The sequence below is a fragment of the Psammomys obesus genome, unplaced genomic scaffold (assembly GCF_907164565.1).
Source record: "Psammomys obesus unplaced genomic scaffold, mPsaObe1.curated_primary_1811, whole genome shotgun sequence".
In the NCBI taxonomy this organism is placed as follows: Eukaryota; Metazoa; Chordata; class Mammalia; order Rodentia; family Muridae; genus Psammomys; species Psammomys obesus.
The window spans coordinates 58824209-58839758 of NW_026585644.1; the positions used below are offsets into that span (position 1 = coordinate 58824209).

Here is a 15550-nt window from a genome sequence, read left to right on the forward strand (position 1 = left end):
ACATAAAGTACCTTGGTGTGACTCTAACCAAGCAAGTGAAAGACCTATTTGAGAAAAACTTCAAGTCTTTGAAGAAAGAAATTGAAGAAGATCTCAGAAGATGGAAAGATCTCCCGTGCTCATGGATTGGTAGGATTAACATTGTGAAAATGGCCATCCTGCCAAAAGCAATCTACAGATTCAATGCAATTCCCATCAAAATACCAACTCAATTCTTTACAGACCTTGAAAAAAAGATTCTCAGCTTCATATGGAGAAACAAAAAACCCAGAATCTCCAAAACGATCCTGTACAACAACAGATCATCTGGAGGTATCTCCATTCCTGATCTCAAGCTGTACTACAGGGCAACAGTAATAAAAACTGCATGGTATTGGCATAGAAACAGAAAGGAGGATCAATGGAATCGCATAGAAGACCCAGAAATAAACCCACACACCTATGAATTCTCAATATTTGACAAAGAAGCCAAATCCATTCAATGGAAAAAAGACAGCATCTTCAACAAATGGTGCTGGACCAACTGGATGTCTACATGCAGAAAAATGAAAATAGATCCATATCTATCACCCTGCACAAAACTAAAGGCCATCTCCTTCTTTAAGTTGGGAAAATTTTCTTCTATAATTTTCTTGAAAATATTTTCCGGACCTTTGAGCGTGATGTCTTCTTTTTCTTCCACTCCTATTATTCTTAGATTTTGTCTTTTCATGGTGTCCTTGATTTCTTGGATGTTTTGTGTTTGGAACTTTTCTGATTTTATTTTTTCTTTGAGAGACATGTCAATTTCCTCAAGTGTATCTTCGGCTCCTGAGATTCTTTCTTCCATCTCTTGTATTCTGTTGGTGATGCTTACCTTTGTAGTTCCTGATCTTTTCTCTATGTTCTCCAGCTCCAGATTTTTCTCTATTTGTGTTTTCTTTATTGATTCTAATTCTGTTTTCATGTCTTGCACCATTTCCTTCATCTGTTTGAGTGTGGAGTCCTGCTTTTCAATGACAGCTTCTATTTTTTTGTCCGTTTCCTCTCTATGTATCACTAATTGTGCCTCTACTTCTTTGGGTATAATTGCCTGTATTTCTATGAGAGCTTTGTTTATTTCTTCTTTATTTGCCTTCATTTGTGTGGACATTTCTTTGAGAGCTTTGTGCATTTCTTCTTTGTTTGCCTCAATTTTCTTGGTCATTTCTCTGAGAGTTCTATTTGTTTCCTCTTTGTTCGTCTCAATTTCTTTGGCTATTTCTCTGAGGGCTTTGTTCATTTCATCTTTATGAGTCTCTAATAGCTGGAGAAACATAGTTTTGAGGTCGTTTTCTTGTATATCTAGTGAATTGAAGTGTCCATTGTTTTGTGGGGTTGCTGGTGAGGTCATTATGTCCTGATTTTTGTTGGGTGTGTTCTTACATCTGCCTCTAGCCATCTGGTTATTTATAACCCTCACTGTTTGTTTCTCGAGTTTGTAGTTCGGGCTATGATCGTCTATTTCTGTTTTCTGGACTGTTTTTTCAGGAAGATGAGAGAGGTTCCCTGGTTTGGGAGTGTGCGTTGTGTTTTCAGTTTTGCCTAAGTAAGGAATGTGACACCAGCGCTATTCGCATATGCTTTTAGAGGGCACAGTGTGCATGCATGGATTCTCTGACTATTGCAGTGGCCTGCAGGCCACTATTATGCAGTTCTGTCTGAGATCCAGGGATTGTTTACTTGGATTACACTGGTGGACCCACAAGGCAGAGGCTTCAACGTTGGGGTCGCTATCTCAAGAATCCCTATGATGCCCACACTAGGGGTGTGGGTGACAGAGATCTTGTCTGGTAGTTTCTGTGGAGAGTCCCTGGGTCTGGGGCAATCTCTCCCTAGAAGGTTCACTCACTCTCTTGCAGGACCAGTTGGAATGCACAGGGGTTCCCCTTGCTCTCTACTCTCTGATTTGGTCCTGCTGAGGAAAATGCGCAGGTAGGCTAACAGTCAGCTCTGTGGCATTGTGGCCACAGGACTCAGTGTCCACCTTTGCTGTGTGCTGCCTCTCTGTTCTTTCCCTCTGCCAGGAGGGGTTATGTTGACTGGTCCTGGGGTAGCGTGGGAAAGAGTTAGGTTGAGTGTTCTCAATCCCAGATCTCTCTGCCAGAAGCAGCCTGGCAGTAGAACCTATGTTTGCTGATTCCAAGAGAGTACCAGGTATGGTTGAGTGTCCTCAGATTCAGAGCTTGGGTTTCTCTGCCAGGTTCCACTGGGTGAGCTGGAGAGGGTGTGCTGTGTCCTGTGGCAGGCTGCCTCTCTTTCCTTCCCCTCTGACCTTCCCCTCCTCTAGGGCAAGCTTATGGCGGTGCTCTCAGGGGAGTGCCAGAAGGGGTTGTGACTTTTCAGTCTGATCCTGAGCCATGGTTTCTCTGCCAGAGGTCGGGGGGGGGGCGCCTGTGATAGGACTTGGTATTAGATCTTATTGTGTTGGATCCGGGAGAGTCTCAGGACGTGTTGAATGACAACACCCCCAGATTCCGAGCTGAGGTTTGTTTGCTAGGAGCAGCTGGCAGCACTGGGGTCTGGTCGCTGGGAAGCCGCTGTGGGTCTCTCTATCCTTCAGCTCCACCATGGCAGGGTTAAGGCGGCGGCATTAGGGGAGTGCCTGAAAGGATTGGGTTTTCTCAGCCTGATCTTGGGTTTTTTGTTTTTTGTTTTTGTTTTTGTTTTTGTTTTGTTTTTTTTTGGTGGGAGCTGTAGCTCTAGCTGGGGTTGGGGTACAGACAGTGTGGTCCGTGGCAGATTCTGCTGGACTCCTCCTGCCTCCTCCAAAGAGAGAGTAGGGTTTTGGGTGCCAGAAGTGCCCAGGGATCACCTCTTATGGTGTCCCCTCCCGGAGGAGTCTGCCTTGATCTGATTCTAGATGGACTCAGATCATGGTTAGTCTCTTTCTTCTTGGAAGTCTAGATAACTCTGTTCTGGGTTGATCAGCCCCTTCACTCACCAATTTCTGCACTGCGGGTCCTCTCCCCTTCAGCTAAGCTGCACACTAGCCCCCGCCATCTTGGAAGTCCAAACTATAAAATGATTAAAACACAGTCAGCAATATACCAACTTCCTTAGTAGTCAAGATTATATTATTAATAGGCACAAGTGGAGGACTGTCATCACTCAGAGAATGAACATGGAATTATACCAATGATGCTGTACCATGTTTTCCACTAGAAACAATGTGTCTTCTAAGACACAAGTATAAGACTTTTAATCTTCACGTTTGAAATAGCTGAATGTTTCTTTTTTGATACCATGTTTTCTTCTTTTTATTATTTATTCTAGGTTGTGCTGATCAGTGGACATCTGGATAGCTGGGATGTTGGGCAAGGTGCCCTGGATGATGGTGGTGGAGCCTTCATATCATGGGAAGCACTCTCACTTGTTAAAGATCTTGGTAAATATTTAGAAAGTATTTAACCAATGTATGAGGGCCTCAGTAATGACTTGTTAATTCCATATAGAATGGATTTATTTTTGTGCTGTGTTCAACAGTCCTGTGGTTGATAATTTCTTAGTTTATTCCCAGAATGAAATTTTTCTTTTCTTTAAAGGATAAGAGTTAACTTATCCCTTAAAGAATTTTTTTCAAGTATATTCCAGATATCTAAAGTAAATACTATTGTACTCTACTGGGGAAAATGAACAAACAAACAAAACCAGAATAAATGTAACCATATCAGTTGGAGATAGTGTCAGACCAGGAATTACAAATGCAGAGAAAAATCAACTGCCCCGCCTTTTCTTACCCTCTCCTCTTAAGATAGCATCACACTGTGAGTATAGTGGGAAGAGCCAATCATCTTTACATGGAAATCAGAGAGTGCTTCAGTATGAAGCCATAATATGAATCCAGGTTGAGAAACTGGACCTGAGAGTAGCAGGCATTGAAAGACATGGCTAATAGCAGAAGCGGCTTCTTTTGATGAACATTTTTGCAAATAAAACATATACCTTTTCTTCTGAGGTATATGTTGGTGGTCAAAAGGGTGGATATATAGTACAGTATTTCTAACAGAAATAGCAGAATAGTCTGAATAGTTTGCTGTCAGAACTAGACAGTAGTGGTTTTAAAGTGCTTCATCTGCAAATAGTTCTGGAAGGGTAACCTGCAGAATAAATTCTACTTCAGATGGCATAGAGGTCAAACATTAATTGCTTATTTATTAAGTATATATGTCTCTAAATTCATGATTTCCTGACATTTTACAGGCTCTTCTAATCTTCTACCTAGATTAATTAAAAATAACTTATTTGGGATACAGCTCAATTGGTAGAACATCTGCCTAGTATCCATGAAGCAATTGATTCAATTCCCAATAACTCTTAAAAATGTGTATGGTTCCCTGCACTCTGCCCAAGGTTTGGTTATGAGTCTCCACATCTGCTTTGATATACTGCTAGGTAGAGTCTTTCTTTCAGCGGCCCTCTGTGGTAGACTTCCGTCCTATTACTTGTTTCCTCCTACTTCCCATGTCCAACCCATTTGGCTTTCTAGGTAAGGATTGATCATCTTACTCCGAGTCCTCTTTCTTCTTTATCTTCTTTATGTGCACATATTTTAGTATGTTTATCCTAGCATTTGGTCTATCTAAGTGAGTATATACCATGTGTGTCTTTCTGTTCCTGAGATACCTCTCTCAGGATGATCTTTTCTAGAACCCACCATTTGCCTACAAATTTCATGATTTCCTTCTTTTTAATTGCTGAGTAGTATTTCATTGTATAAAAGTACAATTTCTGTATCCATTCCTCCGTTAATGGACATCTGGGTTGTTTCCAGTTTCTGGATATTACAAAGAAAACTGCTACAAACATGGTTGAGCAAATGTTCTTGATGTGTACTTGAGCTTCATTTGGATATATGCCTAGGAGTGGTATAGCTGGATCTTGAGGAAGCAGTATTCCTAATTGTTTGAGAAAGAGCCAGGTTGATTTCCAAAGTGGTTGTACCAGTTTACATTCCCACCAGCAATGGAGGAAGGTGCCCAATTCTCCACAACCTCTCCAGTATGTGTTGTTACTTGAGTTTTTAACCTTTGCCATTCTGATGGTTGTAAGATGAAATCTCAGGGTTGTTTTGATTTGCATCTCTTTAATGGCTAAGGACATGATAAAAGGGGGAGGTAATATGACCAGGAGAGAATAGGAGCTCCACAAGGACAAAGTATATCAGGGCATGGGGGTCCTCTATGAGACTGTTTCTCCAACCAAGGTCCATGTATGGATATAACCTAGCACCCCTGTTTGGATGTAGCCTATGGTAGCTCAGTAACCAAGTGGGTATCCCTAGTAAGGGGAACAGGAACTATTTCTGACATGAACTCAACGACTGGCTCCTTTACCTCCCCCCCCCCGAGGGAGGAACAGTCTTGTTAGGCCACAGAAAAGGACATGGCAACCAGTTCAGAAGATACCTGGTAAGCTAGGATCAGATGGAAGAGGAGGAAGACCTCCCCAAGCAGTGGACTTAGAAAGATCAGGGAGGGTATGAGGGAAGGAGAGTGGGATTGGGAGGGAATGAGGGAGGGGGCTATGGCTGGGATACAAAGTAAATAGCCTGTGATTAATATAAAAAATAAAAATTAATAATAAAAAATAAATAAATACTATTAGATAAGAAAATAAAAAAATAATGGGTATGGTGAGAAAGTGCCAGAATGATTTACAAAGTGGTGTACAAGTTTACATTCCCATCAGCAGTGGAGAAGGGTTCCCCTTTCTCCACATCCTCTCCAGCATGTGTTATCATTTAAATTTTTGATCTTAGCCATTCTGATAGATATAAGGTAGAATCTCAGAGTCATTTTGATTTGCATTTCCTGGATGACAAAGAACATTTTACATTTCTTTAAGTGTTTCTCTGCCATTTGATAGTCCTCTATTTAGCTCTGTACTTCATTTTTTAATTGGATTACTAGGTTTGATGGTGTTTAACTTCTTGAGTTCTTTATGTATTCTGGATGTTAGGCTTCTGTCAGATGTAGGGTTGGTGAAGATCTTTTCCTAGTCTGTAGGCTGTTATTTTGTTCTGTTGAAAGAAGCTCTTCAGTTTCAGTCAGTCCCATTTATTGATTGTTGATCTTAGAGACTGTGCTGTTAGTGTTCTGTTCAGGAAGTTGTCTCCTGTGCCAATGAAATCAAGGCTCTACCCCACATTTTCTTCTAAGAGATTTAGTATGTCTGGTTTTATGTTGAGGTCTTTGATCCACTTGGACTTCACTTTTGTGCAGAGAGGCAAAAAATCTGGGCCCAGAGGGGACTTCACACTGATCAATCAACCAAGACTAATTATGGACAGGACCTAGACACTCTGCTGAAATGTAGGCCATGGGCAGCTTAGTCTCCTTGTGGGTTTCCATAGTAAGGGGAGCAGGGGCAGTCACTGGCATGAACTTCGTTGCCTACTCTTTGATAACCTCCCTCTGGTGAGGTGGTCTTAGTAGGCCACAGAGAAAGAGGATCCAGACAGTCTTGTTGAGACCTGATAGGCTAGGGTCAGATAGTAGAAGAGGAAGACCTTCCCTATCATTGGACTAGGGGAGAGACATGGGAGGGGAGTGGGAGGAAGGGTGGGATGAGGAGAAGATGAAGGAGGGGGCTACAGCCAGAATACAAGGTGAATAAATAATAATAATAATAATAATAATAATAATAATAATAATGATGATGATGATGATGATGATGATGAAAAGAAGGATTAAAAAATGGTTGTGGTGGTACAGGACTGTCATTGTAGTAATAAGGAGTTAGAAGCAAAAGGATCAAGAATTCAAGGTCATCCTCAGGTACATAGTGAGTTCAAGGCCAGACTGTGCTACACGAGACTCCATTTCAAAAAATAAAATAAAATAAAATAAAAATGCTGATTTTCCTAATGATAGAATACTGAAATGATCTTGTTTTAAGCAAATATTTTAATTAAGCAGTATTTTAATTTATATTTTTATAAGTTGTGTTTTACTTGTGTGTAAAAATATAGAAATGGGGAACAGAACAAAAGCCTACCACAGAGAGCCTCTGAAAGGCTCTACCCTGCAGGGTATTGAGGCAGATGCTGAGACTCATAGCCAAACTTTAGGCAGAGTACAGGGGATCTTATGAAAGAAGTGGAAGATAGTAAGACGTGGAGAGGACAGGAGCTCCAAAAGGAGAGCAACAGAACCAGAAAGTCTCTGCACAGAGGTCTTTCTGAGACTGATACTCCAGCCAAGGACCATTCATAGAGATAACCTAGAACCCCTGCACAGATGAAGCCCATGGCAGTTCAGTGTCCAAGTGGGTTCCATAGTAATTGTAACAGGGACTGTCTCTGAAGGGAACTGATTGGCCTGTTCTTTGATTACTTTTCCCTGATTGGGGAGCAGCCTTAACAGGCCACAGAAGAAGACAATGCAGCCACTCTTGATGAGACCTGATAGACTAGGATCAGAGGGAAGGGGAGAAGGACCTCCCTTCTAAGTGGATTGGGGGAGGGACACAGGTGATGAAGAAGGAGGGAGGATGGGGAGGGGAAAAGGGAGAGAGCTACAGGAGGGATACAAAGTGAATAAACTGTAATTAATAAAAATAATTTAAAAATGTAGAAATGAAAAACTGTGTGATATTTCTATGTAAGTATTTCTCAACCTTAGCACTATTGACATATTCAGATTATAGTGTGTGATTTCATGACATTTTCAGACTTTGCCCAATAGTTGCCACTATCAGTCACCACTACTCCAAAACTGTAACAGCGAAAATGTCTCTAGATATTGTTGAATGTCCTTGGGTTGGATGCTACGAACAATTTTGAGAGACACATGAATAAACTAATAAAATATCTCTAGGTAACCTGATACCGGCATCTTTTGAAAAATAATTAAACAAACTAATTGGCAATCTTGAATTTCACGTTTTTAACATCCCATGATTGTTACCATACAAGATAGGAATGATGCACTGAGCAGCCACTATGCTTTCCAGAAAACCTTTTGTAGAAACTGTGCACACATAGAGGTGTCGGGCGGGCGTGTTCTCTGTTCTAAGGGCCTGGGCACAGCTTGGGAGACCTCCACATTTGCTCACAGGCATTGTTGTCAACAAAGAGTTTCAGTGCCTACTGTTACAACTGAGTAAAGCTAAAGAGAAAAATTGCTCAACAAATAAAACCCAAATGTACACATTCATAGGTCTAGATTTTATGTGGAGTCTTTCCTCCTTTCCATCCCTTGGTGTCCTCTCAGTCATTCCATAACAAAATAGGTTCTAGGGGGAAACGTGAAAATCAAATATTTGCCCTTATGGACCACAGATGTTTATTCTGGAAATTCATTTTATTTCAATGTTTTACCAGTTTGATATAAATAGAGTGGTGGAATAAAAAGAGCAATTAGTTCATCTGAACTGGGTCTTAGGTCACTCTGTTCTACAGACTACTTTCCTGCCCTTGGAAAGAACATCTGAACACTCTGGCCTGCATTCTTTTCCTCTCCACTCAATGGTCATCTTCCAGAGCACTTTATTTGCTCTAGATTGGAGCAAAAATTGGGTCATCTCTACATATTGAATCTTTGTGATCTGGTCCCCAGCATGGGAATCTAAATCACTGTTAATTGAGTTGAATTCAATTTCAGGGATAAATGTCAAGCAGCGGGCAGAGGTGAACAGAACGTGTAGTCCTGTCTCTGAAAACACTGAGTTCAGTTTTGTTGTTTTTATTTGAGTTTTTGTTTGGTTGGTTGGTAGGTACTGATCCATCTTTTAAATTCACAGCTTTAATCTCCGAAAAATTTCTGAAAATTCATAGGAACATATGACTTAAACTGCAAAATAAAAGTAACATTTCTTTTTAAGTATGTGTTGTGAGGCAACATTGCCACACTGTGAAAACAAAATACACTGAGTTAGGCATAGTGGCACACACCTTTAATTCTAACACTCAGGAGCCAGAGGCAGACAAATATCTAAACTAGAGCCTAGCCTGGTATACAGAACAATTTTCAGGAGAACCAAGCTACACAGAAAAACTCTGTCTCAAAAAAAACAAGAAAGAAACAAAAAGCTCACAGAACACTGGAGCTGAACTACTTGCGTTATTTATTCCACAGATCAGCAACTTCCTGGTTGCCTAACCTTAGCCTTTGGTAACTTGCTTTGACTCTTTGTGCCTCAGTTTTCCCATCTAGGAAATAAGGATGATGATAATTCTTATCTCATGTGCTTGTTTTAAAAATTATGAAGAGTTAAGCTAGTCTATTTACAATAGGGCCTGACTCAACCCAAGTTCTCCATAAATGTTTTATTTTATGTCTTAATAAGCATGACTCTGAAAATCAACTTTAGTACAAGAGAAGATGATGCTTTTTAACCCCATTAGCGATTGTTCTTCCTTCTTAGTATTTTAGTTATAGTAGTACAACTCTGGAGCCAACAGTCATTTACGCTGCCATCTCCTGTATGACAGAAGCCTACAGAATCCTTCACACTTTCCATTTTTACATAGAACTCGTTGAGTCTTAAGTGTCTCTGATCTTCTGACCACTTCTAGTACCAACACCCTGTTGAAGGAATAGCCACCCTAAAATTTAAAACTTGATTTTGAATTTCTCTTGTTAGATTATCTATGTATTTTAACACGAAGGTCTGGATCCAGTGTGTGACTTACTAGTTCTGAGTAAGCACCAGTAACTGCAGATGAGATTGGAGGATGAGAATGGAGTTCAGTAGTAAAGTATGTGCTTACCATCTGTGAGATCCTGAGTGTGATCCTCAGCACTGCCAAAAAGAAAGAAAAAGAAGCAGTAAGCCTTAAAAAAAAAGAATGGGTCATAATTATATTACTTAATTACATTGAGCCTAAACTGTTTAATTGGTGAATTATAAAGGCTCTGTGGAAATCTTTTTCCAAGAAAAGTGACACTACTCTTGGATGCTGTCCCTTGGATGAGATGTCAGGCAGTTGAACATCTGAGTCCCTCAGTGGCTTGTTAATTTGAAGTGTTGGTCCAGTGGGGCTCTCTGATATTTGAGAATCTTTCCATTTGTTTACATGGTCATTTTTTTCCTGTTAATAGCCCCCAAGAAACAGATAAAGCTCCTATGACAGCCACTGTACAGAAAAGGGTAGCAAAGCAGAGGAAAGTCGCATGCCCTTCCAAAGATGATTCAGCTGTCTGTCTGATGGAAAAGGTTATTAAACAACTTGACTCTAACCCTAGCACTACTGGTAGGCACTCTTGAATTCTGGTTCACTGGAATAGCATTCCCAGCTTGACTCAAGGAACACTCTTCCTGAGCCTGATAAGAAATTATTTCCGGAAAAAAAATAAAACATATACTATAAACAAATGGGTTTTGAAATTTCTTCTTGGTAATTTCTTCTTTCAACAAAGATGTTTGTTGAAAGAATGTGCTTTTGAACACCCTGTTCTGGGGCATTTGTGAGATCGTAGAACTAAACAAGCCTAAAAGAATAATCACTTTCATTGGGCTAAAAATCAATGGATTTACATCTGTTTTTATTTCAAATTGTCTGGCTACCTTTGGGACCATAGTGGTTTCATAATTGGCCTATAGAGACCATACTTAAGTAACATCTGTATTTACTCCACAGAAAACTTTATCTGATCAATGACTCCTTATTCATGCCCTCACAGTCTGTTTTATTTAAAACAGATAGAAATTACTTGAAATATGTTGTCTCCCCTCTGCTATTTTTTCCATGAATCTGAATTTTTCTACAGGAAGTTTTGATCTTAAACTATTTCAGAAACTCTATCTACTTCAACTTTGGATGTTCCTTCTCCATAATTATTTTACAAACCCAACATGGGAGGATCAAGACTCCTATTGAAGTTATTTGACTTCACTGCTTTTAGAGAGTAAGAACCTACACAGAAGATCAACTTCTTTAAAATATTTAAGTATCACCTCGCCATTCAGGTTAACTTTTGTTAATTTAATTTTTAATGTGTAGGTAGTAGTTTGCTTTTTTTCTGAGAAAATTTTAGTCTTGCCTTTTTATAACTACTTAGTGAAGCAAATGCCTTTAACAATTGAGGAATTGGAAACATAAAAAAAATTGTCTTCACCCTTTTTCTTGTTTCCTGTTTTTGGTTACTTCTAAAAGTAAGTCCATGGTCATGGAGCATTTGTGACACCTTCTCATACACATTTAAGGGATCTTCTCAATTTTTTATTTAAATATATCATTCCTCTTGTGGTAAGTTATGTAGTGTCTGGCTTTCATGTAAAAGTGTGCAAAACATATTTCAGGGTTTTTTTGTTTTGTTTTGTTTTGTTTTGTTTTTTAAGGCTGAAAACTGCTCAGAATTTGTTCTGAGATTCAAATTCATTTCTAAGTTTCAGCAACACACTTGACATCCTTACACTCATTCAGCTAACATAAGCATTTCTGCTGATGTATATAAACAACAACTTGTGTATAAATTAATCTGTACATATGATAATGGAATAAAATAAGAATTGTAAAAAAATCACTCTCATAGATTATGGTTACCTAGTAGTTTGGATGTGGTATGGGAGAATCTGTAGTCATTTTAGAGCTATAGGCTATTTGAATTTTGCTTTTACTATTTTATCATTTGGTTAGACTGTACTATGTTAGTACAGTCAAAGAAAATATACTGTACTATATTAGTACAGTAAAGAAAACATGATGGAGGCCTCCAATTACTCCCTTTCTGATAGAGAACCAGAAGGGAGGTGACTGGTGAATGCTAATAGAGAATGAATTCCATTGATCCTCATTTTCTATAGTTTGCAATGGTAAAGAAGCAACAGATTCTTAGGGAAGATAAGCTGTAGGATACAACAATGTAGCCTTAGTGTCTGAGTGAATTTCTTCCCACTCAAGAATGGAGTACATACAAGCCCAGGATGGATCTGTTCAGAAGAACTACCTCATTGAAACAACTTCATCACAGTATAGTATGATGGTTTTCAAAGAGGTTATTATATTTCAGTAAGTGGCCATGTTGTAAAAGTCAAACAAAATGAAGAGCTGGCACAGTTCCTTCTGCCAAAAGCTCATGATCTGAGAGCAATGACTTCACATAGGCAAGGACATTTGAGCTAAACTCAAAAAGTAGGTGGTAGGAGAATAAAAAACAAAATTATGTCCCTCTGAAGTCCATGGTTTAAGGAATGGAGGATATTTCTGTAACTCTGAAGCAAAAGGTGACTAAGAAGAGGTAGGAGTTGATCAAATGAAAAATACCAGTTGTGAAAGCAGCTAGATGCAAAGCTGAAAAGTGATGGTGCTATAGGCAGCAGGAGCCTTAAAATATTTTTGAGTATGAGATTGACATAACAGGACTTCTTTCTAAAATGAAGTCAGATCAGTTCTCTTTAAACTTCTAAAACGATGCAGTCAGTACCACAAAGATATTGAGGAGCTAAGCAGGGATCTCAACTATGTTAGGCTTGGCTTTTGAGCTACTAAATATTCATATTGCTGTGTGTGGCAAGTTAGTCGGCTTCTACCTTGCTAAGCCAAATATATCAAAGAGGAAGTGATAGGATTCCACACTTTCTGCATCATACTAACTGCATTTTCAAAAGCAATGATTTAATCAAATCTCAGTGAGTTCTGTTCCAATAAACTTTTTAAAACATAGATCATAAGGGTTAGGTCCATAGATCTATTGAAGATGGCAAAATGTATTTGGAATATCTGGTCCAACCTGCATGGTTACCTAGTTTTGAAGATTATCCCCAAACATGGAGTTGACAACATTCCCTATAAATCTATGATCATTCTCAACTGCAAGCAATAGGAACGGAGAGTTTCTAGTGGATATATGATCATGACAACTTAAGCAGAATGTTGAAAGACATGGGCTCTTATCAGACGTTTGCTTATAATATTACTAATGTCTTCCTATTAGATCACCATCATTGATTAGCTAGTGGTCAGCCCATATTCTTGCCTGACACCAGCAGCTTCTTTAGAACTCTTGAGGTAACAGATATCTTTGACTTTGCAGCCCTTCAGTGCCAGTTAGCTTTAAATAACTAAAAAATTTAAGGTACTTTGGTGGCAACATGGATAGTCAATAATCATGTGCTCAGTCTTGGGATCTCTTGGGTTCAAATCCTACTGTAGTAGTGGCTGTGTTTTCTTAAACAAATTATTCTGTGTTTTTCTTCATTACAAAGAGAGCAATTTATCTTAAATAGTTAATGGGATGGTTTGAAATTATTTAGATGGCGACTAGCCTTATCTAAGCCAATAATAATAACAATAATAATAATAAATAGCAACGATTATTGTTAGATACTAATTACCAGAACAACACATGCAGGTGGTCCAGCAGAGGAAATAACCTCAACAACATCTCAATTTTCATGTCTGTTGACCATTACCAAATGGCTTGACCAGGGCCCAACCTCATAGCAGGAACACCCATCTATAAGAGAACAGGGGCTGGTTCTGAACAGCCAAACTCAGCCATGACTGTACATAAAAGTAATATAGGAGGATGTCTTCATTTATTGCTGTAGTGAAGAGTATGTAACAAATGTCTTGTAAGTATGATACACAATTAAAATGATACTCTGGTAGCAGGAAGAAGAGGAAACTGTCATGTTCTTATCCTTTACTGTCAATGGCCTCCACATAAGAATTACTGTATATACAAAGCTTGTATATTCCTGTGGGAAAGAAATAGCAGGAAGAAAATAAAAGGGCAGTGGAGCTTACTGCCAAGTTAATTGTTAGCGATACAGGAAAACACCAAGTCAGAGAAGGCAAAGAACCTGGTGCTATCTCTAATGTATGTGGTGACTAAGTTCTCAAGAAATCTTGCCTTTTAGCAGTATCAAGTATTCATAGTCTCAGGAGATTCTTAGAATCTCTTCATGCTAAGAAACTGAAGGAATTATGGTGGATACTCATGCATATATCACTGATTGTTTTTAGTGATGTTTGCATGAGTATCCATCATAATTCCGAGTGTATTTAGAGTGTAATTTAAACTATTCTGATTTACTGCTTTAATGAATGTATATAAGAAAATATAATGTTTCAAAAGCTACATACCTGTTTCACCGTCTATAGACCATAAATCCATTGAGCCATCTCATTTCAGGTAAACATTAGAACAAAGAAATATTTTTGAAGTGCTTTGTACTAGAATTACTCTTTCTGAAGAAAAATAATGTATTGTTTCATATTTTGTAGTTGAATAATTATAAGTGAAGTCATTTAAATATAAATTTTGTTCACAGAAAAATTTTATTGAAAAAGTTTCAAACACTATTGTTTGTGTTTATAAATTTGAAATATCTATTAAGAGAACTCTATGTCTAATATTTTTATTTTCATGATCAACTATGCATTGAGCATGGAGGAGAGAATATACAATCAATTACTAAATATGTCCTATGTGCCTGCTACATATTTTTTTTTATCTCTGGAATATTGCTGGATCTATGGTACTTACTAAAAGAAATGGATAATATAAACAGAACACATATTTATGAGAATTGCAGAAATGGAAAGTTTAGTGGCATAGCATACTGGTGGGGGCTATAGTGCTTATACCCTCCATGTTTTGACCATTTGTTGAAGTTCATATGTAGTATTTTGCTAGAACAGTGATATGGGATATTGAGCAAACCAGCTTCATAGTGGTGATGTTAAGGAAAAGCTTTTCTATCATTCTACATCATTATACTGGATTGAAGTATTTAATAATTGTGAGTATTTCACATTTTATAAGTTTTTTATTAAGAGTAACAATAATGCCCTTGCTTTAAAAGTAAAGTAAAATAGACTCACATAAAATTTTTTATCCATATCTTATGTTGTCATGAAGACAAGAATAGACTGTTCTTAATTTTAGAATACAGTAATGATAGAAGATAGCATTTTGAACACACTGTACTCTGTATTATCTTGGAAATTCTCATTTGGTATAGAGGGCAGGAATTAAAATTCCTCTGTTTCTAGTTCCTAAGACAAAGGTATTATGTTGATGCATCTATTAACTGCAAAGGTAGAGAGTCTTCTTTTTCTTATTCTGATGGTTGCTGGTACATCTTTCTTTCTGATGTGTATGTGTGTGTGTGTGTGTGTGTGTGTGTGTGTGTGTGTGTGTGTGTTTTAAATGGCAGAGAATAATAAACAGGTGCGTTTACCTAGATTTCTTAAGTGCTAAATATTTGGGTTGTATGCTTCATATCCTTGCTGTGGAAAAGATAAAACATTGTAGTCATGATTGAAATCTGTTTTGAACCTTCCTACCCTACTGTCCCCTCTTCATTTCAGTTTTAACCCATGATTGCCCATGATCTGAGGTTGTTTTTAAAATTACTTGGTCAGTATATACAGGATAGTATCACACTATTTTATAATTTTTGAACTTACATAAATGATATTTCATAGTCAGACTTATTCCGTCTTCTTGAGGTGAATGTTTAGTCTCTTAATAACTGTTCTTTATTTTCTAACACATAAACTTGTGTCAATAAGTGTATCTGAGTATAAGGTTGGCTGCTTCTCACAAGTGTTGAATAGAATAGCCATTGAGTTAAA

The 15550-nt window shown here is 38.2% G+C and overlaps 1 protein-coding gene across 3 annotated transcripts in view; it reads left to right on the forward strand.

Moving 5' to 3' along the window:
• Positions 1-15550, forward strand: part of Cpq (carboxypeptidase Q) — a 581425-nt gene that overhangs the window by 378874 nt on the left and 187001 nt on the right. For all 3 annotated transcript variants that reach the window (XM_055620026.1, XM_055620042.1, XM_055620034.1), the window contains one exon: positions 3295-3406. In XM_055620026.1, the coding sequence (XP_055476001.1) occupies positions 3295-3406 (112 nt within the window). The remainder of the gene's footprint in view (positions 1-3294; positions 3407-15550) is intronic.